At 46.8% G+C, this 24,315-nt stretch overlaps 1 protein-coding gene across 12 annotated transcripts in view; it reads right to left on the bottom strand.

Annotated features, from left to right (window-relative positions):
- Positions 1-24,315, bottom strand: part of TEAD1 (TEA domain transcription factor 1) — a 264,671-nt gene that overhangs the window by 43,557 nt on the left and 196,799 nt on the right. For 10 of the 12 annotated variants that reach the window (XM_036862668.1, XM_036862667.1, XM_036862665.1 and 7 more), the window contains 5 exons: positions 15,223-15,234; positions 14,311-14,445; positions 13,128-13,174; positions 12,160-12,221; positions 11,057-11,181 (listed from right to left, as the gene is read on the bottom strand). In XM_036862668.1, the coding sequence (XP_036718563.1) occupies positions 11,057-11,181; positions 12,160-12,221; positions 13,128-13,174; positions 14,311-14,445; positions 15,223-15,234 (381 nt within the window). The remainder of the gene's footprint in view (positions 1-11,056; positions 11,182-12,159; positions 12,222-13,127; positions 13,175-14,310; positions 14,446-15,222; positions 15,235-24,315) is intronic. The other 2 variants (XM_036862669.1, XM_036862659.1) reach the window with 1 other exon arrangement.

Here is a 24,315-nt window from a genome sequence, read left to right as displayed (position 1 = left end):
CAATGACCTCAGGGTCACTGCCTCACAATGACACTGTAGGCAGATTTTATTAAAATCATTTTTACAGATGAGGAAACAAGCTCAGAGATGAACAGATTTGCCTGAGGTCACACACCCAGGAATTGTCCTGAAGTTAAGAATAAAACTTGGATCTATCAACGCCACAGCCCATGCATTTGCTGCAAACATCAACCACACCATCTCCAGAAGAAAATATAAATGCCTAGATCCTTCTAACTCAGATCTACTTTTTCTGAAAGTTGATTTGAGAAAAGAGAAAAAAGCTGAATAGCGTTTTCAAAATTCTGAGAAATGAAATTAGAATTCGGGACAAACATAATTATTCACAGATGCATCAGATAGTCTTCAGAGGTTTCTATTTTGAGGAGTTACCTTAGTGCCCAAGTGGCTGAAATGAACTGAGCATGGGCAGGCTGTCTTTGCCAAAGGAAATTGGGCACTGCCTCCCCAAGGCTGGTGACTTGAAACCAAACCCTGACTGTTGGCATCTGAGTGGCTTTATTCCTGCCAAGAGGTGACTTTGTTTCTAAGAATACAAAGGACTAAGGAAGGCATCCTGGAGGCCAAAGCAGTGGGACAAACAGACCTCCCTCTCTCCTTAATTTAACCTGGCTAGGTGAGGAATCCCTCTGCCCCCAAATCTAGAAGGCTGAAAAGAAGACGTCTACCTGATATGTTTGGGTTCAAGTTTTAATGAAATTAAAACCTAAAAACTATTTGGTGAGGCTCTACTTCCCATCCTGCCAGATCTTATAAGAGAAGAAGACTAGGGTGGATATCTCACTTCCCTTCCTCCTTCCCAAATAAATCCCAGTTTCTTTCCAGCAGTGGTGGTTTCCCCAAAACTAAAGGTGGAACACAAAACCAAAAAAGGGCAGTTCTATTCTATATGGCAGAAAACAAATATTTACAAAAACAACAAAAATAACAACAACCAACAATCCCAAGTATGTGGGGAATGTACAAGCAGAAATGGGGCGAATGTCAATGAGTCATGTCTACCAAAGCCTAAGACTAAATTTCCTTGATATCAAAAAAAGAGGTTAACACTGGCTTGTTCAATTACAAGAAAGTCTCCTAGGCACTCAGTAGATATGCTGATTATCAACATATCAATGACAACAATAGAAAAGGTGCTCACTCTGCAAATTTCTTTTGTGGATTTCCGTGGAACAAATCAGCACACCTAAGGTCCATTATATACCAGGCCCTGTGGTGGGCACAGGGGATCCATGAACTGATAGTACAAAGCCCCGCTCTTCACAGAACCTACAGAGTGACTGTACGGAGCCAGCTTATTGCCTCTGTAATCAGAACCATCAGCTGCCCATTCAATACATGTTCTCAAAGATTCTCATTCAGAAGACTGGCATTACCGACAGTCAACATCCCCTCCCCTGTACATCCCATGACTTAAATCAGCATTTACCTGCTCTGTTCATATGGATGGCCGTATTCTCCAGCACTAAACATACAGTGTGATTCATTAGCAAGGAGAACGTATGTGGAATTTACCTTGAAAATGTGAACAAAGCTTCACAAGCCTAAGGTGCAAACCATGATGAAAACCAAGTTAGCCATCACATGTGAGAACACACTCTCAGATTTGTCAGGTTTCAGAAAACCGACCTTCCTTGCAACTACTCTCAGGTAGCAATAGGAGGATATGTTCTTTTGAAATGAGGGAGTAAATCAAAAAAGAGGGAGACAAGGCCGGAACCCAGAAGAGAGGTGAAAGGAACACGCTGGCCCGCAGCTGGGCTGCTGACCTGGACAGCAGCCAGCCCAGAGCGGACGAGGAGCTGGAGGGCTCCTAAAGGGACTGGAGAGATTCCCTGACTTAGCTGACCATCTGGAGAAGAGTTTGAGAATTCTGTTAGAAATGTGGAGGATGAATTTGTGTAGGTATATAAAAACTGAACAAATGAAAAGGCAATGACAAACCTTAGAAAAAACAAGTTTTACAATCAAGAAAATGGTTCTAACACATTACAAACCATGCTGTGTACAAAATTTGCACAGGTTTGTAATATAAACACTGAGTATTCATTAAACCAAAAATTGTGATATAACCATATTGGGGGGGTGAGGATGTGCTAATAAGTTCAGAGAGCTAAGTCCTGGTCTTCCACAGTAAGAAGTCACGGATAATGTCTGCAGATCGATGGATTGAGATACACAGTAGGAGCATGTTGTTTAGAAATACGGAGATACTATACAAAGCAAGGACAAAAAGGCCGCAAGCAGCTGTTGCTAAGGAGCAGGACTGGGGGGTGGGAGACAGGGCAAGGGGGCAGGGGGTGGCTGCTCTTCCTCACAGGCCATGCATGGGGTGTGATCTGGCTTATACATGAAGCACATCTATTACTTTATTAAATGAAACCGCCAATCCAAAACTATCTTGAAACATCATGGAGTTTTATGAGGAAAGATCTATAAAGGGAAACAAAAACACAAAGAGTCGTGCTTCAGGATGTTCATTCTAGTTGGCCACAAGTTCCCTGGACCTAAAAGGAGCTTGGTCAGATCACAGAGCCTTCCTAGGCTCAAATACTCAGGATGACTGAGCAGGAGCTTGGACCCTTGTCTGCCTGCAGGGTTCACCACAGAGACTGATGTTGCACCGGCACAATCCTACCTGGATTGAGATGTCCCGTGGCTCAGCAGCCCCTGACACAATCTTAATACACAGATTTCTATTCTGACTTGGGGAAATGCTCATTTTCTCTTTTTATTGCTATAATCTCTCCAGTTATTCTTCACAGCAGTTGTAAACAGTGATAAAGGTAAATGTAATCCTAAAATCTCCCCAAAGTGACTTGTGAAGGGTAATTTAGCTACCCTGGGGGATTAACAAAGGACTTTCCCCCTCCTCCAAAGCTGTTCTGCGAGGAGGTCGAGGTCGCTTTCCTTCCTGGTCTCTGGCTCTGCCTCTCTCTCTGCTGCTTAGGGAGGCTGCAGGGGAGGAGGGCTGAGCACCAGACTCAGGAGGCAGACAGGGTCTGGGTCTGAGTCCTGGCGCCGGCACCGCTTCCTAGCTGAGTCATCTGGGAGGGGCGCTTTCAGCCCTCTCCACATCGGTAATGCAGGGATAATAATAGTACCTACCTCGAAGGAGCATCACGAGGCTTAAAGGAGATCACACACATGGAAAATCCACAATGCTGTGCCAAGCATGTAATTTGTTATTATTATCATTGCTATTATTATTTTCCCCAATAATCACGATGTTTCTGTACTTTGGGTGAGATTACTTGAAATTATGGCTGTTCCTCTGACAGCAACGAAATGGAAGTACTAAAAATTTAAAGCAGAAATTAAGAGAGGAAAGTTTCAGACACACTGGTGAGTTCTACTGTCCCGACACTGCCATTATGTACTGTACTGTAGGGTAGCTGAGATGGGGGTGACGTGTGCGCGAGGCCTTGAGGGATCAGGCCCCTGAACTACCCCCAAGGCATGTCCGTGAAGAATGCAAAGTCTGTCCTCGCAAGTGGGGCTAGGGCAGCCTGGGCGGTTGCCCATTACTGCAGATGAGACAAACCAGAACAAGCAACTCCCAAAGTGGCCACTGGGGTTTAATTTTCTTTTCTCTTTTTTCTGAAAGGGCTGCTAATACGTTCTAGCCCAGAGCCCTCTGATGAGGCAGTTCACTTTTCATGCAAAAGGAAAGGGAAAGCCCTAAGAATCTGCTGGTCTGCGGCATCTGAGAGGCTCCCTTGGACACACCCCAACGTTGCACTACACTGTCTGACCTGAAGATGGCGGTCTTTCCCTAAACTTATTCCAAAAATTCCAAGTATTTGAAGAACGCAGTAAAACCTTGAAAAATGACTGCTGTCAAATAATACCGGGAGAAAAATTACAATCCACTTAGGAATTCAAAGAAACCAAGACAAATAACTCATGTCAAGGGATGCTAATGTACAAGTTGAAACAGAACAAGGACAAATCACCTACATTTGCTTCCTGTTATTTTCCTGCCTGGACAGTCTGCTCAGACACCCCCAGCGCAGCCTGGGCAACCTGTGACGGCCCCTGGGCCCTGCAGGGACAGGGAGTGGTTGCAGGACCGAGCCACGGAAAGTGGCCTGTGTCTTCAGTCCCTGGGGAGAGGAGCTTGCCTGGGCTCACGCTCCAGCAGGCTCTCTCCTCAGCTGGCTGGTCCAGAGGCACCAGCCCTGTTCTGGCTACTTGGCCCCCCGGTGCTGCTTCCTCCCTTCCCTGTGCTCTTCCCAGAAAGAAACATCACTGAACACAAGAAACAAGGAACGAATCGGTCCTTCCTTCCTGGATCTCACACCAGGATGCAGCCCCTCACCCCACCTCCCACTTCCACCACCATCTCCATAGGGCGGCTGCTGTTTTCTTAGAAAGAAGTGCGTCTTCCCCACACAAGTGCAGCTGTTAAGGCCCACTGGCTGAGTACAGGGACAGCGACCAGGAAGGCAGGCAGGTAGGGCGGTGGCTGACCTGCTAAGGAAAGCAGCTGGAGCCTGGCTGGGCCTCTGTGAAATGTCTATAAAACCCAGATTTCCAGATGCTTTCAATTGCCTCATCCCCAAATGGTCATGAATAAAGAGGGTGAGCGTCCAGAGAAGCTCAGACGTGGAGAGTGAACCACCCACTGCTGCTACGAGAGGGTGCAGCTGGCGTGCATGAGCTGACAGCACAGCTTGGCAGTCGTGCAGGACAGGGTGGGAAAGGCCACACCCCACCACAGCGACCTGTCACCTCCAGCACTGGAGAACACTCCATGTCCCACGTCCTACTGGAAGACCACACGGGGTAACACGTATGAGAAAAAGCAGGGAGAAGCATGAACATTTGAGCACAGCCAACCGTCAGACCCGCTGCAGTCCTCCTGAGGACCTGGAAGGCCAAATGTGCTTTCTGACCATTTATTCAAATATGTGATGCGTACATTAAGAACCCATGGGTTAGAAGCCAGGCCCTGTTGTTTCTGAGCTGTGTGGCCTGAGCCAAGTTGCTTAAACTTTCTGGGCTGTGGTGTCCTCATCTGAACAGAGATGTCACCTGGCCTGCTCATCTCACGGGTCAGTGTGAGGTCACACGAAACAGGAAACATGACAGTTCTGTGTGAGCCTTAGGGAGCTACACAGATGCTAGGATGCAGGTTAACTATTAATGAGAGCCACACACAAGCCATGAACTGGGGGAGAGAAAGAGTCTCTTTTCTGAAGGACCAGAAACCAAATCTCCCCAAAGAGCTGTTTCCCATGAACACACAACCCCGCTCTGAGATGTAGTGACCCCCTTAGCAGGCACTGCAGGACTTGGAAGCTTCTTCAGAGAGAACTTGCCCTCTTCCACTCCGTCCAGGATATAGGCGAGGATCCTCCTGGCAATCTGGAATCTAAACCCTGCTTCTGATCTTACTTCTCCAATTGAATTCCCATACAAAACAACTGACTCTTCTTTCTGCCACGGCCCTCATCAATGTCCTATTTCCTCAGAGTTGCACTGGTCACATTTTCCAAACCAAAGTCAGGATTTGTGAGATCTGACAAAGGAATTTCAGTTGATCTGTGAATTTAGGCCTTTGAAAGAAGCTATATAAAACCATGAAATCATCCTTGGGGCCCACATTTAACCAACTGCCTGTATGGAAAAGAATCAGGCTGTCTGCAGAATATATCTGCAGAACTTGAGGGACAAGACTCCCCCCAGAGGGGAGAACTCAGGTTCCCTCAGGCTGTGAAGACTGCTGACTCACTCCCCGCACTGGGGAAGTTCCATGCTTTTAGGCTGTTCCAGCCACTCAGAAATAAAGATAAGGGGCCAGGTCATTCCAGGCAGCAAAACTCCTCACCTTCTGGTTGAGGAACTGTCATCGTCCAAGCCTGGGCATCATTCAGGAATTCTCTCCTCCTGTGAAGCCCAAATCAAGTGTCCTTACTTTTCTTTCTCCAAACGTCCCGATCACCTTCCTTCACTGGCTGCCCCCGTGTGAAGGGCCTGCTACATCCAGGCTGTGCTTGGGGAGCTCAGACCTTGAAGGGCAGCCATTTTTGCATCTGAGTGATTTTTTAATTTCTTCAAAAGTACAGTGACATGGTGAATATACAAAGGGGAGCCAAACCATGGTACAGCCATTTCCTGGCAGTAGAACTTGATAATGTACCTTAATGCTCCTGAGCCTCCGTTCCACTGCTGAGAGACGGGACGTAAGAACAGTGCCTGTGTCAAATGCTTGGCACGCAGTGCTTGGGACACAGCTCAGCCAATGCTGGAGGTTATCGTGATGGCTGCAACTAGCGGAGGTGTCTCCCTGGTCAGGTGTGCTCCTGCACCACATCATGGAACTTCTTCCCCAAGATACTGCTTCTTCAAAATCTAAAGAGAATAATCTCCTGTCCCGCCCTCTCCATCCCAAAGCTTGCTTTTCTCTGGCTGTGTAACTCCTACCTAACCGAACTCACACACTCTCTTCCTGCTCACAGCCCTGCTTGTTCTGGAATCCAGATCACGGTAGGCATTAAATACACAACCTCTGCCTGGGAACATGTGGCTGAGCTGCGGGGCGGCTGGAGGAACCTGCCCTGCCCCAGGGAGCAGGCAGAAGGATCCCGTTAGGCTTTATCAGGAAAACCACTCTGCATGCACACACGGGATTCAGCTTACAGCTCACCAAGGCCGGGTTTTCATTTCTCTAAAGGAGCAGCTGCTTCAGGTCTCCAGGAACTGGGCCCTGATTACAGGCAAGGCCCTTTTAAAAAGCCCACCCTGGGTGGAGGATCTTGCACTTAACACCCAAAGTCCTTTGATACGCAACACTGAAATCGCGTAGAAAGTGTACTTTCAAGCATTACTAACCACTTCTAAAATAGTCTTTGTTTTTTAGATCTTCCTTTCTTCACCCTCTGCTGTTTTTCTCTTAGCTTCTAGTGGAGCCAAAGGTAACAGAGGGACCGGCTTGCTGGTTCTCCACCAATATAAACAACCACCGACTCCGGGAAATGTCTGGTTTACACATGATGCAGAGCCAGCAGGGGGCGCTCATCCCCCAGATTAGTCTTCCCTTAGCTCCTTGTAGATTACGGCTGGCTACAGGTACTCACATCAGATACAAACGGACCTGACAACCTTTGGTTACAGGTCTCAGGATATGGAATCGACAGACCTGGATCTGAATCCCATTTCCAATGTCAGCTGGCTGCCTAATACTGGGCAGGCTATGTCATAGAGTTGGGTAAGACAGTGCTGGCTATCACCGGTACTACTGCTGGTAGGGGTGGCAGAATTGTGAAGAATCTTTAGTGGTAGCAGGTGACACGTGGTAAACTGAAGAGTGAATTTCCAGCATAGCTGGGACTAAAAGAGGTGGCTGACTAATTGAAATGGGGGAGAATTCACAAGATTACCTAAAAGAAGCATTCTGACAAGTCTCAAGCACCAGCCTCTCACATTATATAATATGTGCTTTATTTTGCAAACATAAGGTGCTGTAACAATGAACATGTAAAGGCCCTTGAGGTCCAAGGTCACACTGAAAAAACATGTAGCACGTGAGTGGTTTCTTTGGCTCTCAGACTTCCAACTATAGGAAAATTTAAAGCCATCTAAAATAAACTCACCTGGTACATTTAAACAAATTTGGATATACTATCCTTAAAATTTAACATCAAACATTAAGCATGTTAATTTGATAAGGAAGCCAACAAAGTGACAAATAATTTAAGGTCCTAAACAAATTCAACTTTGGATTCTGCAAATCTTTGTCTACATACAGACATGTACACACATTTCCCCCTACGTCTTTGCAATGGCTTAGGTTCACTGGAATCATGGGGCTATGGGTAGTGCTGGCAAAAACCAAGCAAATAAATTAATGAGCTTGGTGCAGTGTGATTTTTTCTCATCCTTATCACAGCCCTACGAGGTAGGTAATTCTATTTCTTTCAATAGAAGAGGCTTGGAGAGATCGTTAGTCAATGGCTGTGGCCAGGTCTGAACCCTTTTCTGCCTGTACTGTCACCCAAGAGGACATAAGGCACACTTGGGGAGCAACAAAGCCAAGAGGAGAATCTAGTTTGCCTGGTCCTCAGTCCAGGGTGGTCTCCCTTAAGTCCATGCTACTCTGGAAATTCACTCTCTAGTTTACCACATCTGTCACCATTAAAGTCACGTGTTAGAGTCTAAGCTGAAGAGCCAAACCTGTTCATTCATCAGTAAAAGGTCAAATCTAGTTGAACCGTTCAGATTCTTTTTTTTTTTGAATTTTAATTTTTTTTTATACAGCAGGTTCTTATTAGTTATCCATTTTATACATATTAGTGTATCTATGTCAATCCCAATCTCCCAATTCATCCCACCACCACCCCCCGCCACTTTCCCCCCTTGGTGTCCATACGTTTGTTCTCTACATCTGTGTCTCTATTTCTGCCCTGCAAACTGCGAACCGTTCAGAGCCTTAAGTGTAATCCTGAACATACATGAAACATGTATCTCTGGACTCTATTCCAAGGACTTGGTGGGCCCTGCCTTTCTAAACTATTCACCAGCTTTCACCTCCTGCTTTATCTACATCAGTCATCGCCTCTGGAATGCTCTTCTCCCTTACTCATCCCTGCCCATATCGATGCTCTACCTCTTGGCATGAGGGCTGCTTCCTTGACGAAGCCTGCCCGGTTCCCTGCCCCTCATTCACAGCATCCAGTGTTCTCCCTCCCCAGCAGTCACCACACTTTGCAGCGGCCTCATGTGTGACTATCGCCTCGTGTGCCTCCCCTACTAGACGTCACCGCCCCCCCCCACCCCCGCACCAAGGGCAGAGTCAGTGGCTGGCTGTGCAGCACTGGGCCGGCCCCTCCTCGGTACAGCGCCCTGAACATGCAAGTGCTCATAAATGTTTATAGAATGGACTGAATGAATCTGTCGGTGATTCACAGTGTGCAGCCCAATTAACACCAACAACAGGAAAAAGAGGAACCGGTCATTCTGTTATTCCAACCGGACCTGTTATTCCAACAGGTCCATAACTGAGGAGGACAGTTACAATGTGAGGGGGCTGCCATAGGCTTTTTAAATTTAAAAAAAAAAAAAATTGTTTTTTTTTTGTGATAAAACATATATATTGAGTCTTGTAGCAAGGATAACAACTAACATCTTGGGACTTCTGCTTCCCAATGTCTTGGAGTTCTGTTCCTTAAAAAAACGGTCACAAGCAAAGAGAGAGATTTGCTCATACAGGAGATACACAGACTGAATACACAATCCAAGAGACCTTCACAATTGGTGGTGGTTCACAGTAGTGAAAAGAGCACACGGAAACAGAAGATCTGAACTCCTGGTCCTCCTGCTTATTGGCTAAATATCCTAAGTCATTTAATGTGCCTGGGCCTCAGTTTCTTCATCTGTACAATGGGGAAAAAAAGAATCCAGTTCACCAGCACGTTGAGGACAAAATGAAATAACCAACGACAATGTACTCTGTGAGCAATGAGGTGTCATACAAACAAAAGTTACAGAAAGCAGAAGCACAATCTGGGCCAAAGCCCAGCCTTCAGCCAAAGAACCATCTACACTTCTCAGACAGAAGAGGAAGAAAAGAATCAGGAAGGTAATCTTTTTGGTTGTTTATTTCAATGCTCCCACAGACAGGGATTTAATCTCTCACCATCACCCTTCTTGTAAAGCCACTCAGACACTAGAGAAGAGTGATCCAGGTGGCCTTCTCTTCCCTGTTCTCAATAATCTCATTTTCCTTTACCTGCCTCAATGGGCCCAATGACCTACTCTACATCTCTTTCTTCATTTTTTCCAAATTTTGGAGCAGGCTCTATTTTTCCACCAGCTCCCAGCATTCACAATTCATAGACAGAAATGTCAGGGGGTCACATGTGGGTTCCAGAGTCTCCACTCTGGTGATGGCTGGTGGAAACCCCTCTACCCGTGGGATCTCCCCCATCCTACCATCAGAGGCTTTCCAGCGAGCCAAAGTACAAATACTCCTGGGAGAGGTCACCTCCAGATGTTCGTATCCAAGTTACTTACAACAGACGGTGAACTCATTCATGATGCTTTTTCCTGGTAACAGAATGACAGCAAGGCGGCAAATACCCAGAGAGCATGGCACCTGTGTGCTTTTGGTAGCCCCCGAGATCAGCAGGGTGGGGTGAGGTACAAAATATGGAAAGGAGTTGGTAAAGCTCCCAAAGACAAACTCATGATTTCTTTAGTTTTTGCCTTGGGCTCACCCACACACAGATGCAATGCTCATACTCACAGCCAAGGAGTGGGAGGGAAGAAAGGGTCTTGGGCTTGCCGGGTGGGAAAGAAGGGAGGCTCACATATGCAGGGGAAATGGTGGGCCTGGCTGAGAAACAGGGAGATGACGGGCACTAGATGGGGCGGGGAAATGGGAAGGAAGAAAAGCGACAAATAGAGTCCAGATGCCAATGTTCTTGGTATTTATGGTATTATAATGCATCACATTCTACTTCAAATTGCTAAAGTACTACTCTGTTACTTCTCCTTCAGAAGGTAGTAACTTGTTATCTTGAGAAGACACAGCTTTGAAAAGAAGTATAGAATAATGGCTAAATGTTTAGGCTTGAGTTTTAAAGACATGAGTTTGAATCTCTAATCCGTCAGATATTAACTGTGTGGCTCTAGGGAAATTATTTAACCTCTCTGTTTTCTCATGTACCACAGAGCACCTACCCTTATGGGGTTTTGTGAGGGTAAAATGTGATCCTATCTATAAGCTTTGCACACAGCACCAGCCACAGGGCAGGGCTCAAAACATGTTACATTTTACCACATGCAAGAGCCTGTTAAGGTCCTTCGCTACAGCTCCAGGAATCCTTGGAGTTTGCAGTCCACAGCATCCATAACCATTTAGCTCTAAAGTTCCACATATTTTCTCAACAGAAATACCTTTTCACTTAATTGAAGGGCTCTTCCGCTATCCTCCCCCAGGTCTGCTTCACACAGGTTACCTGTCAGGCCTGAAGGCAGGGAAAGAGAGGCAAACCCTGGGTTCAGGACACACCTCTCCGGGCACACTCACCGAGTCTGGGTCTCGCTGCTGTTCGAGGAAAGCTGAGAACTCCACCAGGCGGAGTTTGGTTGTGCCAATGGAGCGGCCCTGCCAGGCCGGGACCGAGGGAGCTGGGGCTGACGCAGGCTCAAACCCTGAAATACCGATCGATCGTCACCTTCAACCTGGCCGCTCACCTCCCCTCGGGCCTCAGGCCAACCCCGGGGCAGGGCCCTACCAGGAGGAAAGGCCAACAGGCCCATCCACCAGAGTCAGGGGTGGAGCTGAGCCAGGCAGTGGTGGGTTCTGGCAGAGGAGCCCAGAGGCAGGGCCAGCCGGAGAAGCGCAATGCACGTGGCGGCTCTTTCTAAAGCCGGCGCCAGCTCAGGTTAAGGGCTGTGGCGTGAGGACACCTAATCCTGGGCAAAGGGGCCTCGCTGGGGACCACGGCAAGAGTGATGAAGAGTGCAAGCAGGTGCTGGCCAAGATCTCCTGTGAGACAGGAAAGGCAGGCGACAAAGACCTCCTGTGCTCAACCATCTCCTTCCCTAAGGCTGCAGTCACCAGCACTGTGGAATACTCTCTTGCAATGCTCCGTGGTGTCGGAGCAGAGGGCGACGAGCGAATGCACGGCAGCCTGGGGAGTCTCTAACGGAGAGAGTCCCACTGAGCCTCTGCGCATGCGTGCAGCGGGAGGCAGGCGGGCCGGCTGGGTCCCCCGTTTCTGGTTGGGCTTCCGTGTAAGTGCTCCTTTAAAAAAGCGTGCTCGGACTTGAAACGCACTTCTCTGAGAAAGGGTGAGTAAAACCCTATCTGCCCTCAAGACTGGGACTGCCCGACGTGGCCTGTTTATGACGAGGGAGGAACCACAGCAACTTCCCCTTCCAAGGATGACCCAGGGTCCTGAGTGAAAGTGATCAGGCTTCCTGTTTCTTTAAAAGCCCATCAGAAGAGCTCTCTAGAGATGACCGAGGCGAATCAGGACTTGGGAGGGGACACCCCCCGACCCTCCTGAGCTCCGGGCTAGCCCTGCCTTAAGGAGGGTGCCGGCGAGAAGGGGGCGTCCATGGCTCTGCAAGTGAGGGAGGGTGTGCAGCTGTGGAACAAAGCAAGAGGGTCCCGCAGAGACTCACCTGGAATGGGGGCTGTGACCGCTGGCTGGATAGGGTAGGCCTGCTGCACGAAGGGCTTGACGCTGGAGACAGAGGACGGAGAGAGTCAGAAACCACGACTGCAGCAGCGGCTACTTCCCCCTGGCCTTGGCCTCCCAGGGCTAGGGACCCACCTGGGGGCCCGCCACCGTAAAGTTCCCTGTCTGCAGGTGGTAGCACAGCCCAGGCAGACCTCTGCCAAGACAGAGACCCAGGTATGCTGTCCGTTTGAGACGGGCCAGCAGGCTGCTGGGGACCAAACCACCAAGCCTCATGCCAGTTCCGGGGGACGAGCTGGACAGACGTCAGCCTGCCTTGCACGTGCTGTGATATCTACCTCTGAACCTCTCTTCTGATCCCTGCAGAGACCGAGGTCAGTGGTCACCATTTCCAGGCAAGGATTGGGACACGTTTCAGGCTCTCCTTCTCTGGGCCAAATAGCTCTAGTTCTTTTGAGAATATATGGGCAGGAGTTCCTTTCTGCTTCTATCCCTAGACTGCCCTTATCTTCCAGCTTACTGAGCTTGCTTCCCTTGCCCTCAAAGCATCAGTAGGATTTTCTATTAGCTGCCCCCACTACAGGGAAAGCCGGAATACAATGGGCTATATACAGGATCACCTCCACTGCCCTCTCTCAAGCAAGCACTTTCAGGAGGACCCCAGGCTCTGCCCCCCAAAGCCATGAAGGGATGGAGACCCTCCTCCTGTTGCCAGCTGCACGACCACTAATACTTAAGGTGGGAGTGAGGTGTTTACACGTCTCCCGGATCTGAGCAGTCTCTTTCCTGCTATTTGCCTCAGTAGGTAACAATGGAGGATGACTTCAGTGATCTCAGGTTAAATTTCCCTTCTCCTCCAAGTCTGCAGGCAGTCTGGTGCCAGGAAACCTCTACCCGGGGTGGGCTGTGACCAGCCCCTAGTTGTCACTGCTGGCCCCTCCTCAAACTTACTCTTGTGAGGATCCAGGCTGTCCTGTTTGTATCATTCCCGGCCAGAACTGGAAGGCAAAATGCAAAAAGCTTCAGGGTTATGAGTTCACCTCAAAGCATTGCTCAGGATGTCTATGCACTGTAATCTTTGCTAAAGACAGTGAGTTCAGATCATCCACCAGCTGCAAAGTGACCTTCCCTAAATGCAGATATGGTCGCTGCCCTGCAGAAGATTGCAACCTACAGCTCCCTCTGGCTTTTCTTCCAGAAAATCTCCCGGAGGGCAGGGACTAGGCAGCAGCTCTTCAGCGTTCACCTGACACCCAACTGAAATCTGGGTGCACTGCAGAGGGTTCAAAAATATCTCATCTGACTGCTTTACCCATGTGCCCACCCACCCTTCTCCTCCTCCCTCCATTCTGAAATGTTTCCTGTGTAACATGTGCCTCCACAGCTCCCAGCACGGGGAGAGGACACAGCTCAGAACGAGAGGCCAGGAGCTCGGAGCAGCAGTAGAGACGCCTCCTTTGCTGTGAGCTTTCCTGAGCTTTCTGGTGCCTGCTGACTGGCGGCCTGCTGGAAAGGCAGTAGGATGTCAAGGGAGTCAGAGAGCCCTGGGTTTGAGTCCTGACATCACTAACCATGTGATTATGATCAAGTAACCCAAACTCTTGTTTTGTTACTAATTAACTCCAGTTTTCTCATCTGTAAAATGGCAATAACAGTAAGAGGCATTTAAGATTATTTTGAGGATTAAATGAGATCATAACATTAAGCTTCTCAGCCCTTGGCAGGTGCAAAATGAAAATGATAATAGAATACTTCTGTCCCTTTAGGGGTTAGTTGCCATAAAGTGACCCTGAGGACACAGGAAAAGGGACCAAGGGCCAGGATTAAAAAGATAGAGCCGAAGAGGCAGATAACAACCTGGAAGGGCACCAAAAAAGTGATACTTAATTCCACGTCTTCAGGGACTAAGCTCCTTCCCTCTCCTTCTCCCTCTCTTACTCTCCCCCCTCCCTCTCCCTAGCTCCATGCTTTCTTTCACCATTTTGTACCCAGCAACAGGGCACCACAAAATGGTCCTTACTCTCTCTTACACCTGACCCAATTAACAAGAAGTGCCAGGTGGATGGCTTTGTGCTTGGCCACGTGGACCCCATGCGCTCAGGGGCCATCATTATGGATCCAGCTCACGACTTACCCCCGGCGCCCCCGGGAAGGTGGGGCGTGGAATCCCTGGCAGCCCCAGCTTGTTGTGAATGGCAGTGGCTGATACGATCTGGGCTGACGACATGGCGGCCATGTGCTGCAGGGCCTTATCCTTTGCAGTCTGATCCTTGAAGGTGACAGTGACACACAGAATTAATACACAACACATGGCTACCGGGCAGCTTAAATAGGCACAGCCACGAGCACAGGGACTAAAATACAGAGCCACAAAAAAAGGCCAAAAAAGCAAACATGCACAGATAAATAAACACAGCCAGAAGGCTAAAAACACACTCAACCTACTGTAACTCTGAACGTTTACTGAGAACACCCAGTAGCAAGGTTTAAAAAGAAAAAAAATTTTAATCCATTTTCCAACAGAATGGGAAGCCTCTGAGAAGAGTGGACAATGTATTTATTTTTCCAGCTTCCAAAGGGAGATGTCTCCAATTACTTAACAGACTCAAGGAGAGGGGAAAAAAGGCCCTGCTTTCAAGCACACAGATGGGAGGAGGGTGAGAGAAGAGGCGTGGTTGTGGATCTGGGGTAGGACCATCGCAGAGTGCTGGGAGGCCCGTCTGTGTGCTTGGCCTGGGAGCCCTGGCACACACCTGGTGGGGAGGCTGAGAAGCAGCGGGGCGGCGGGGCGATGAGGCAGGGCGATGACGGGGCCAAGCAGCATGCTGGCGGGGGGCATGCTTTCTCAGGTATCCCCGCCTGCGTCAAAGGCTAGACAGGTTCTTTCCTATAGCCAAGGACACAGGGGATGCTACCAGGTAAGTGGTTTCCCCTTTTCCTAAAAGGGTCTTTTCTGAAAAAGCCAAGGCTGATAACACACAGCTAGCCAAAAAGTCTGCCAAGCACAGCTAAAGTACAGAATACTCAATTTGGTGAAAATACTTACCATGCTTGTTACCTGGATACAACAATAAACAATTTGTTAAAAGGATTGCGTTACAAAGGCAGGGTTATTCTTCTTCTTAGTTAAAAAATATATACGTATACAAACACATGATACTTGGGTACAATAAAATGCGTAGGAGCGTGGGGTTTTTTTCCCACATTTTAGGAGAAATGTGTGACCCAGGTAACTATCTAGAAGGGCAATTATCAACAACCGCAACTCCCAACTCCTTTGAGCTGGTTCTGAGGCTTCCCCAGTACAGGTGGAGAAATGGTCAGGCCCCTGGTGTGGGGCAGGCCCTGATGGTGGGGCAGGGCTTCACACTCAGTAAACATGTCGAGGGTCCTGGCTGCTTGCAGAAGGTCTATACACGCTATCCCAGGCCCGGACTCCATCAAAGCAGGAGCAAAATGGTGACATCAGAGTAAAAAGAGCGCTCTCCCCAGCTGTCATTCAGAGTTCAGACAGAGAGTGAAGGTCAAGGGAAGCTTCAGGCTAAGACACTGAGTACCAGCTGAGAGGTGGCTTCAGTGTTTACAGATTTACCCAAAGGTGATGAATAAACATGCTGAGGCGCCAAAGGCAAGGCCAAAAGGAGGGGGAAAAAAAAAAAAAATCAAAGCCTACAGGTACTAGAAGGTTCTAAGGAAGATCAATCAGGTGGTCCCAAGGTAGAGACACCACTTTGCCCAGTAACTGCCGGGAGCACCATGTGAATTTTCAAAAAGCTTATATTAACCCTTGAAAAAGAGCTTAACGTTTGCATAAAATTTTATATTTTATACACTTCTCTGGCTCTCAACTGAAAAAACGAGCCTCATCTAACAGCTATGCAGGGATACAACTAAAAAAACGAGCCTCATCTAACAGCTATTCGGGGATACACATGGGCATAATGAGTATCTGTAAGGGCACTGCTGCAGCTGAATGACACCATGAGGGCTCCGGATGCCTGCAGGATTATTGGTCCCCAGAGACTGAAGTGATGCCTTTGCTGCCTCTGGTCAGATGGCATTCTTCGAGTTGAAGCTCCATTTGCTAATCTGCTGAACGTTCTAACCTGAAGCCAGCTTTCTCTGGTAACTTTTTTTTAAAGGCCCGAAACATTTCAGACACTGAAATGCCAGGAAAAAAGACAAATTTTGAAGTCAGTAGGATTTTATGATAAACTGACTGTGTGTGTGCAAATGCCCTACAGCCAAACTGAGCCTGACACATACAAATCTCAGTGCCCGTCAGTCTACCCTTAGCTGGTCCTGCAGTTCCACCTGCCACCTGCCCCGCCATCCCCTCAGAGGGTAACCCTGGTATAATGAACAGGAAACCTGGCTCAGTCACACTTCCTTCCTTCTCTGTCAAGAGCACCTTGACATCAATACAAGCTCATGGGTTTCTCTTTGGACCAGTCACTTTGGACTCCAGCCCCCAAGTCATGTAACCCTTAATAAAAGGATATCAATACCCTCAAGGAAACCAAAGGAATGGCATAGGTATAACCACAGATGCCTTCCCCAACGAGCTACAAGCCTTACAACCTCTCCAGGGCCCAGGTGCGGGGAGCTGAGAAAATGGCAGCCCAGGCTGCTTGCCTGCTTGGCTGACGCAGACTGTGCGGAATAACTACAAAAGAGCTGTGGGCTTGGCTCTATTCCAAAAGTACATCATGGGGCCTCTCTCAGACCTGAGACTTCTGTGTTTATGAAATGCTGATGACAGGGGCGGTTCTGCTTGCCCAAATACAGAGTGCGTTTGTGCACACTTGGGTGCAGTGACCAGGAATCATTAACTCCAGGTCCACATGGAAATAAGTACCTACATCTCCACAACCCACTCTTACTCTATTAGAGTTGCTTGAGATGTTTCCCTCTGCTAGGCTGATTGAAAAGTTCTTCAAAACGTTCACGGAAGTTTGATACTTTTCTTTTCTAACAGGGTAATCAGTCAATGAGGAAAGGAGAAAAGTCATCACCTTTGCTGTTTATGTCACATAGCTCCAGACACTTCAGAATACGGTCTTTTTCTTTTGTTAAATAAAGTCAGGTTTGACTCTCTTATTACCCAGCATTCCACCAGGTACCCAAATGAAAACAGAAGTTCAGAAGCAGAAGAGCAAATCAATTGCTTCGAGCACACCAACTTGCTCTATGCCAGTAAAAGGCGTACGTGCTGGGGAGTCTGGAGACCTGGTTCCAAACCTGCCCTCCACCTGACATTAATGGGCTGTATTACCTTGGGCAAATAACCTAACACTCTAATTTTCTTCAACTACAAAGGAAAGAGTTGTACTTTATTTTCTAAAGGTCTTCTGACTCTAAAAGTATTTATAGTTTGACATCCATTATAAGCAAATACATCTTAATACATATAGCTGAAAAACCACTAGTGAAAAGACAGCAGGATGTTAAAATTTGGGCAGTTCTTGGCCACCTGTCCTAATAGAGAGAAAGCCAAGTGCAGAGAGGAAATTTTATCTCAAGTAGAGGTTCTTTCTGCACTTGACCTACCTATTTGAGAATAGGCAATTTTCTACAAATGGACTAAAATGTCTACACCAGATATTTCCCACTTTTTGTAGTGGTGACATTCGGCATACTCATTTAATTTTATAATATCTCCCCTCTATCTATGATATACGATGGAAAATTAAGATTAAAATTTTTTGTTTAAAATCTAAAGTAACCCTGCAGATAATAAGCACCACCAGGGAGATCTCGAAATCAGAACTGAGAGACTGGCTGTGGGCCTACTTATCCTGAAATGGGAGTACAGAAGGACACCGAGCTGAGAGATTTCAATGGAAGGATCTCTAAATTGTCATTTTCAGCCTAGAGATACATGCCTGGCTTTGAAGAAATTATAACTCTCAGTGTCAGACCTGAGTAAATGGCTTCTCTGTGTCATTCTAGTCTAATACCCTGGACTTTTAAACATTCCACTCGATCATCACCACCCACCCCCAGAATAAAGGGGGGTGGGGGGGGGTCGCTAATCCATCCAAACAACAGTAGCTTAAGTAAAATCAAAAATACATGCTACATTTGTACACCACTTTAATTTTATTCTAAGATGTTTTCACACTAATATTTCTGAGATGTGGAAGAGATTTACAAAGGGTGAGCACATTGTTTTATCTTGAAAAACTGTTATTAAGTCAATACTGAGTTATCGTCTATGATGTCTTAGATTACAGGAAATACTGAGTGCATGCATGTGTACATACGAGCATGCACGAGGAAAAACGTGTCCTAGGAAGAAGCTTGGACAACTTCATAGTCACTCCTTTTTACTGATTTTAAGCCCTTCTATTCCTAAGATTATAAACAATGAGGCCATAAAAAGCCGAAGTGGGGAAAGAAAAGGCATATCTCCCTTATCCAACCAAACCCAAACTCAAGCCCACAACCTGGAATGTGGAAAATATTTATGGAGCAGGAAACATGGGTCTAAGACTGTTGATGGAGTGCTAAGAACAAACAGCCCATGTGACCTGAGACTGAGGGCAGACGAAGCACTCCAAGGCAGGGTGCACGTCTCAGTACCCACTCGACTCTCTTCCTGCCCCATTCCTGGCATACCGCGCTGTCAACGGCCTCACTACCTCTGCCACGCGGGGTCCAGCAGGCCATGGCAGACATAAACTTCTCAGCCTGAAGCCTTTCAAACTGTTATTGTTACTAAGTAAACAGGCTTTCATATTTCATGAAGCAGAGCAAGGCTGCCACTACAACTCTGGGATCAGCTGACTACCTTCCTCTTGCTGCTGAAATGTACACAATGTTTGGAAAATGTCTTCATGTAATATCCATGACAGGAAGGCAGCCTATCACAGATGCACATTGCTGGAGTGGTGCGCCCTTCAAACTCAAGGACATTTTATGAATCAGTCTCTGGAAAGTAGGGGACCCTTGTTCCCCCCTCTGTTTTCTCAGCTTTTAAATATTCTGGGGAATCAATTATCTCATAATTTTTAGGCATTAACCATAAACACATTTTAAAGATAATATAAAATGGCACACGCTTGCATGTACTATATTATAGTGGCTACATATGAAATCTGAATGAACAGCATACTAAATCAATATACTCCTGCTTATTCAGGGGCCATCATTTCAGAATTTAAAGACTCCAATCTAATTTCTTCATATGGAAGTCCACCAATACATCAGGAAAAATATGTACAGTCAAAAATAAAAGACCATGGATTCAAAAACTTTTGATAGCTATTAAGTGTTTTTCTCCAAATATACTTCTCTCAGCAATATAAAAATATAGCACATGAGAGGAACGATAGCAATTTGCTTGCAAAATCACTTTTTCAGAAAAAGACAAAACAGAATACTTTCCTAAGAAGTAATTTTGCAGATGTTGTTTCTAATCTTGCACTATGTGTATTCACATGACCTCTGCAATTATTAGCAGTAGCCCTTAAGCAGATAAACATCATAAGAGTCTATGATGGCTTGGAGAAAGGATGGAGGGCACTTGAATTTTTCTAGCCATGATCTCTAATTTGCTTATTATTAGAGAAAGCAGGAGTAAATACAAAAGGGCCTATTTCGGGCGGGCAATGGCTAATGCCAAGGAGAGAAGGCCCATTCATGCTTCCCCTGACTTGCCATGTAATGAGTAGCAATTAATTCATCTTATTGTATTTCCAAATGCCAAAAACTCCATTCACATCAAAGAAAAATTTTTCAAGGCTTTTACCATTGTCCATTTTTAAATGTACTGTTCTATATTTAGTATTTTATAATTGTCAATAGTGTTTCCTTTAATTCTCATGTGGGGCTCAGCATCATAAAGGATTGCAGACAAGGATCTGTGATTTGTAGGTGTGCCTGATGACTCCTACCAGGAAGCCTGGGATTTAGGCCTGTTAATGCCAGGTCTGGGTGTTGGGGAGAAGGCACCCACTAACTTTAGCCCCTTTCCCCGTGAGGGACAGTAAGAGGCAGGAGGCAAATCTCCCTTGAAAAGCCAGAAAGTACCAGCTCCCACCACTCATCTTCTCTGTTTCATTCAAACAGGCAGACACAATGAAAATAGGGCTCGGATGAGGGAGACAATGCAAAAGCATCTCGAGTTAGGGCACTGAGCCCTCATCCTCCACCAGCGAGCACCCTGTAAGGAGGCAGCATGACAACACGTGGAGGGCTTGGGCTGTGGTGCCAGATAGCCCTGGGATCCAATTCAGACTTGTGACCCTGGGTGAGCCCCTTAGCCACTGCAAGCCTCTGCATCCTCACTTGCAAAGTGAGGACAACACCCACCTTCAGGGGTGCTTTGAGAACTGCATCAACCACTCTGAGCATACAGTGCCCACAGCCTTGCCATTCTGTGGACGTGCCATCTATGGGGCCCACATGACCGACCATCCAGGCTCAAGTCGCTCGAGAGCTGAAATGCTTAGGAGCCCTGGTCCTGAGTACATAATCTCTGAGCTCAATGTGATTGAGCACTGTCTATACTGGAGGCCAGTTAACAATGGGATTTCCCTAGGAAGGGATAAAAATGTAGAATGAGGCTGTTTCTGTTGCCCTTAAAGAGAAAATCCAGACCTGGCTCCGCTGACATAGAAAGGTAAATGTATTCAGTCCCCTAGTTTTACACTGTAAGCTCTGTATCATCACACCGTTGATGAGAGGTTCTAATTCCATCACATCCAAGCACAAGAAATTAACTGCCTCCAGTCTTGGTTTTAACCCAGTTAAATTAAAAACAAGGTAATGAAAATATTGCTGAGGAGAAAGAGTACATGTCATGAATGCAAAAGAACTCCTTGAAGATTGGGAGATGCCAGGAAAGGCGGTGTATCATTTCCCAAATCCTGCAGCAAGGCCAAGTGTCTTGGTGCTGGCGCTGAGACAAAGGAGGCGGTTGTTTCGGGCTTCTTTTGCCTTGTGTACTGCTGACAGTCAACGCCTGAACGAGCAAAGTGGCTCAGAGGGCCATGGGGAGCACCACTGGATGAAGTGTAGCGTGTCTTCCCTGTGGACAGGCCCATTCCTGGATAGAATCAGTGGTGACACGGCCAGGATTCAGCAGTGTAGACGCAGCAAAGCCCCAGCAAAGTTCTTGAACTCCTCAAGAGAATTAAATCAACAATTTGAACTTTAAGCTCTCTGCTTACTGGAAGGAATGGCAGGTTGGAAAGAATGGCCTGCTCAGAAATCAAATCACAAAGGCCACCAGGGCGAGAATGAAGAAAATGGCCCCGGGGAGCACATGGAGCTCGTAAATTAGTCACCAACGACTGGACACAATCAGGGAAGCTCAGGCTTTTTTCTGCTCTACTGGGATGATGCAATGTCAGCAAGTACAGGCTTTTCTTCAATACAATCCAGAGCTTGACATGAAAACGTCTCTTGCCTAAGATGTATTCCTGCTGAGGTTAGGGCAGAACAAAGACTTCCTTTACTCTTAGCGCTGTCTGGACTCATGCACTCACCAAAACACACCCCAAACCAGAAGTGGCCTGGTCCACCTTCAGGGGAAGATGAGGACAGTCCACAAAGATGAGGACAGTCCACAGTGTGGTGGTGGCCTGCAGAGCTTGGCTGCAGCGCTCACAAGCCTCTGAAGCCAGCAAATAAAGGACCGCCTCTTTGCTGCTATCAGGGAAAGGAGGCCTCTGGGCAGGGACTGGACAACCTCCCAGGACAAACGAACATATAGAGACTCTGAACAGGAAACTCTAAGTAGGAACTCTGAGTAGGAAAGAAGAGACTGTTTATAGCGCACGGAGAACATTTCTGCAGTCTTTCTACAAGCTGGGATAATAAATCCCTGGAGCTTAAAAAAAAAACAAAAACAGTTAATGACCTTTTGATGAATTAATGGTGAGTGAAATAATTCAAAGTAGAGAATCATTTCTAAAGTTGCAGGCCAGGCCTCAGACTGTACCACACAAAGTCTTCTCAGACAGGCTGCTGTCTCTCACTGCTCAATCGCAGATTCCAATGAGGGGATAAACTAGGGGAGAGGGGGAGATGGAAGGTCACACATGAAACCGGCATGGGTAACACTGCTGTAGACCCAGCTGGTAACACAAGGTCCAAGGGAGATTTCTGAGTCAGCATCTGTGGAATTCCTCAATGCATGTTCCATAGACCTATAAGCCACCTGCATGCTGTAATTGCACGGATCCATCTTCTACTTTATAACTAGAACCAGGCACCTGAAGAGTGATGGGCCAAAAGGATCATGTCTGGGCAGGGGCCAAACATGTGGTCCTCCCATCACCGAGAAATGACTCTCTTCTAGACCAGCGGTTATCACACTCTGACTTGTCTTTTAGACATTTTAGTCAAGAAAATTAAAAAAAAAAAAAAAGTATATATTTGATGTCCAATATTCTGGCACTCTGGCCACAAATGCCTTGCAGTTCCAATCCATCTTAGGGCTTCTGAATCTCACCTGCACTCTGCTGGCCCTGTCACCCTTTCCCCTACTGCCCCAGTCTCCCTGCTCATGGCTCTTGTCTCCTCACATCGTTCCTTGACGTCTTCAGCTATCCCCTAGTTTTTCTTGCCCCTCGCATCTCTCTCCTGTGGTTGCAGTCTGTGTCCAAGGCCATCCCAAATTGTTGGCCAAGTCTATCCTAGCTCAGGCCAGGATAAACTATAGAGAAGAGGTCTCAGGTTGGTGTCAATGGTTTTAGCACAAGTTCATAGTAGACAATGGGTAAAGATCTAGATTAGTTTTAGGATAAGGGCTAAAGGAGAAGAGATAGCTTTCACTGGATTTGATTTTCCCAGGGAAATACTAAACGGCAAGGAAAGACACTGATGGTGGGGGGCTGAGATTGGTTGAGGAAAGACAGTAGGTAGAGGAAATTAGAAAAAGCAAGAATAATGTTTTGCCATTTGATTTCTTTCAGTTAAAAAAAAAACAAAAACCTTAAAGGAAATATAATGAAAATAATCATTTCTGGATAGTACAAACATGAATGCTTAACATGTCATTCTCTGTACTTATTAACTTTTTGTTGTATTTAAAATTTAGCAACAAAAACTTCATAGTTAATTTTGATGTACACTCTCAGTTAATGGCCATTACTTTAAGAGAACCCGGTCTTTAATAACCTAAGTTTTAAATGCTGCCTTTGAAAAGTTTCAGTGTACAGTTTTCAGACTTAATAAGAATAGAACTTTTTAATATAATTCACTCTTTAAAAACAATGAGCAAGAAAGAGTATGCAGCAATCAGATTGGAGTGGAGTGGGGACCAGCCGAGGACGACAATAAGGATGGATAAGAGCCACGGAGCACGGCCCCAGGGGTGCCTGGTCGGCCCCTGGTCCAGGCCCACATCTTTCTCCCTTGGCCTCTTAGAGCAGCCCCTGAATTAGCCTCCCTGCCTCCAGCTTGGCCTCACTCCTCGCTATCCTCTAAAAATGGTTGGAGGGATCTTTGCAAAGCATAACTGTGAACGACCCCTGTGTGCTCCCCACGCTCCTCAGATGAACCTCCCTCCTCTAGCCTCATTCCTCATTCCATGCCTCCAGCTAGATGGTGTTCTTCATGGTTCCCCCAAACCCCCCACCCCCATTATCTGCGGAAATTCTCTACCTTACTCTACGCTTAGTTCTAATGGAACCCCCTCCACGGGGCTTTCTTTAATTCCCCCACACTCAGAATTAATCGTTCTTTTCACTGCGTGGTCTTTGCACTGCTCTGTTAAATTTCTACTGCAGAGTCCCCTAGCTGGGGACAATCCACAGGGAATCTTGAATTTTCCCCAAATGTGGCCAAAAATAACAGAAAGAATGAGTGTTCCCCCAAAACAGAGACTCTTGTGTATTCAACTTTCCATGCCCAACATCTCCTAAAGGGTCTAGAACACATGGCTTCTCAATGGAACCATTACTGGACTGAATTAAGTAATCATTTCTGCACTTTTAAAGTTCAAATCTACACGGAAATCTTAAACTTTTACTAAAACAATTTTGTTTTAAACAAAAATTAAAATCCACAAATTTTGGGGTGATCTGGCTCACAAACAAGCACTTTGAGAACCAATGCACTTAGCAGAAGCATAAAGCTGACCTTTGAAACTCATCCTAACAGATTTTCAAGAGCGTGACTTCTGTAG

The sequence above is a fragment of the Balaenoptera musculus genome, chromosome 8, assembly GCF_009873245.2.
Source record: "Balaenoptera musculus isolate JJ_BM4_2016_0621 chromosome 8, mBalMus1.pri.v3, whole genome shotgun sequence".
In the NCBI taxonomy this organism is placed as follows: Eukaryota; Metazoa; Chordata; class Mammalia; order Artiodactyla; family Balaenopteridae; genus Balaenoptera; species Balaenoptera musculus.
Note: the sequence above shows the minus strand (reverse complement) of the source record. Positions and strands in the feature narration are given on the sequence as shown.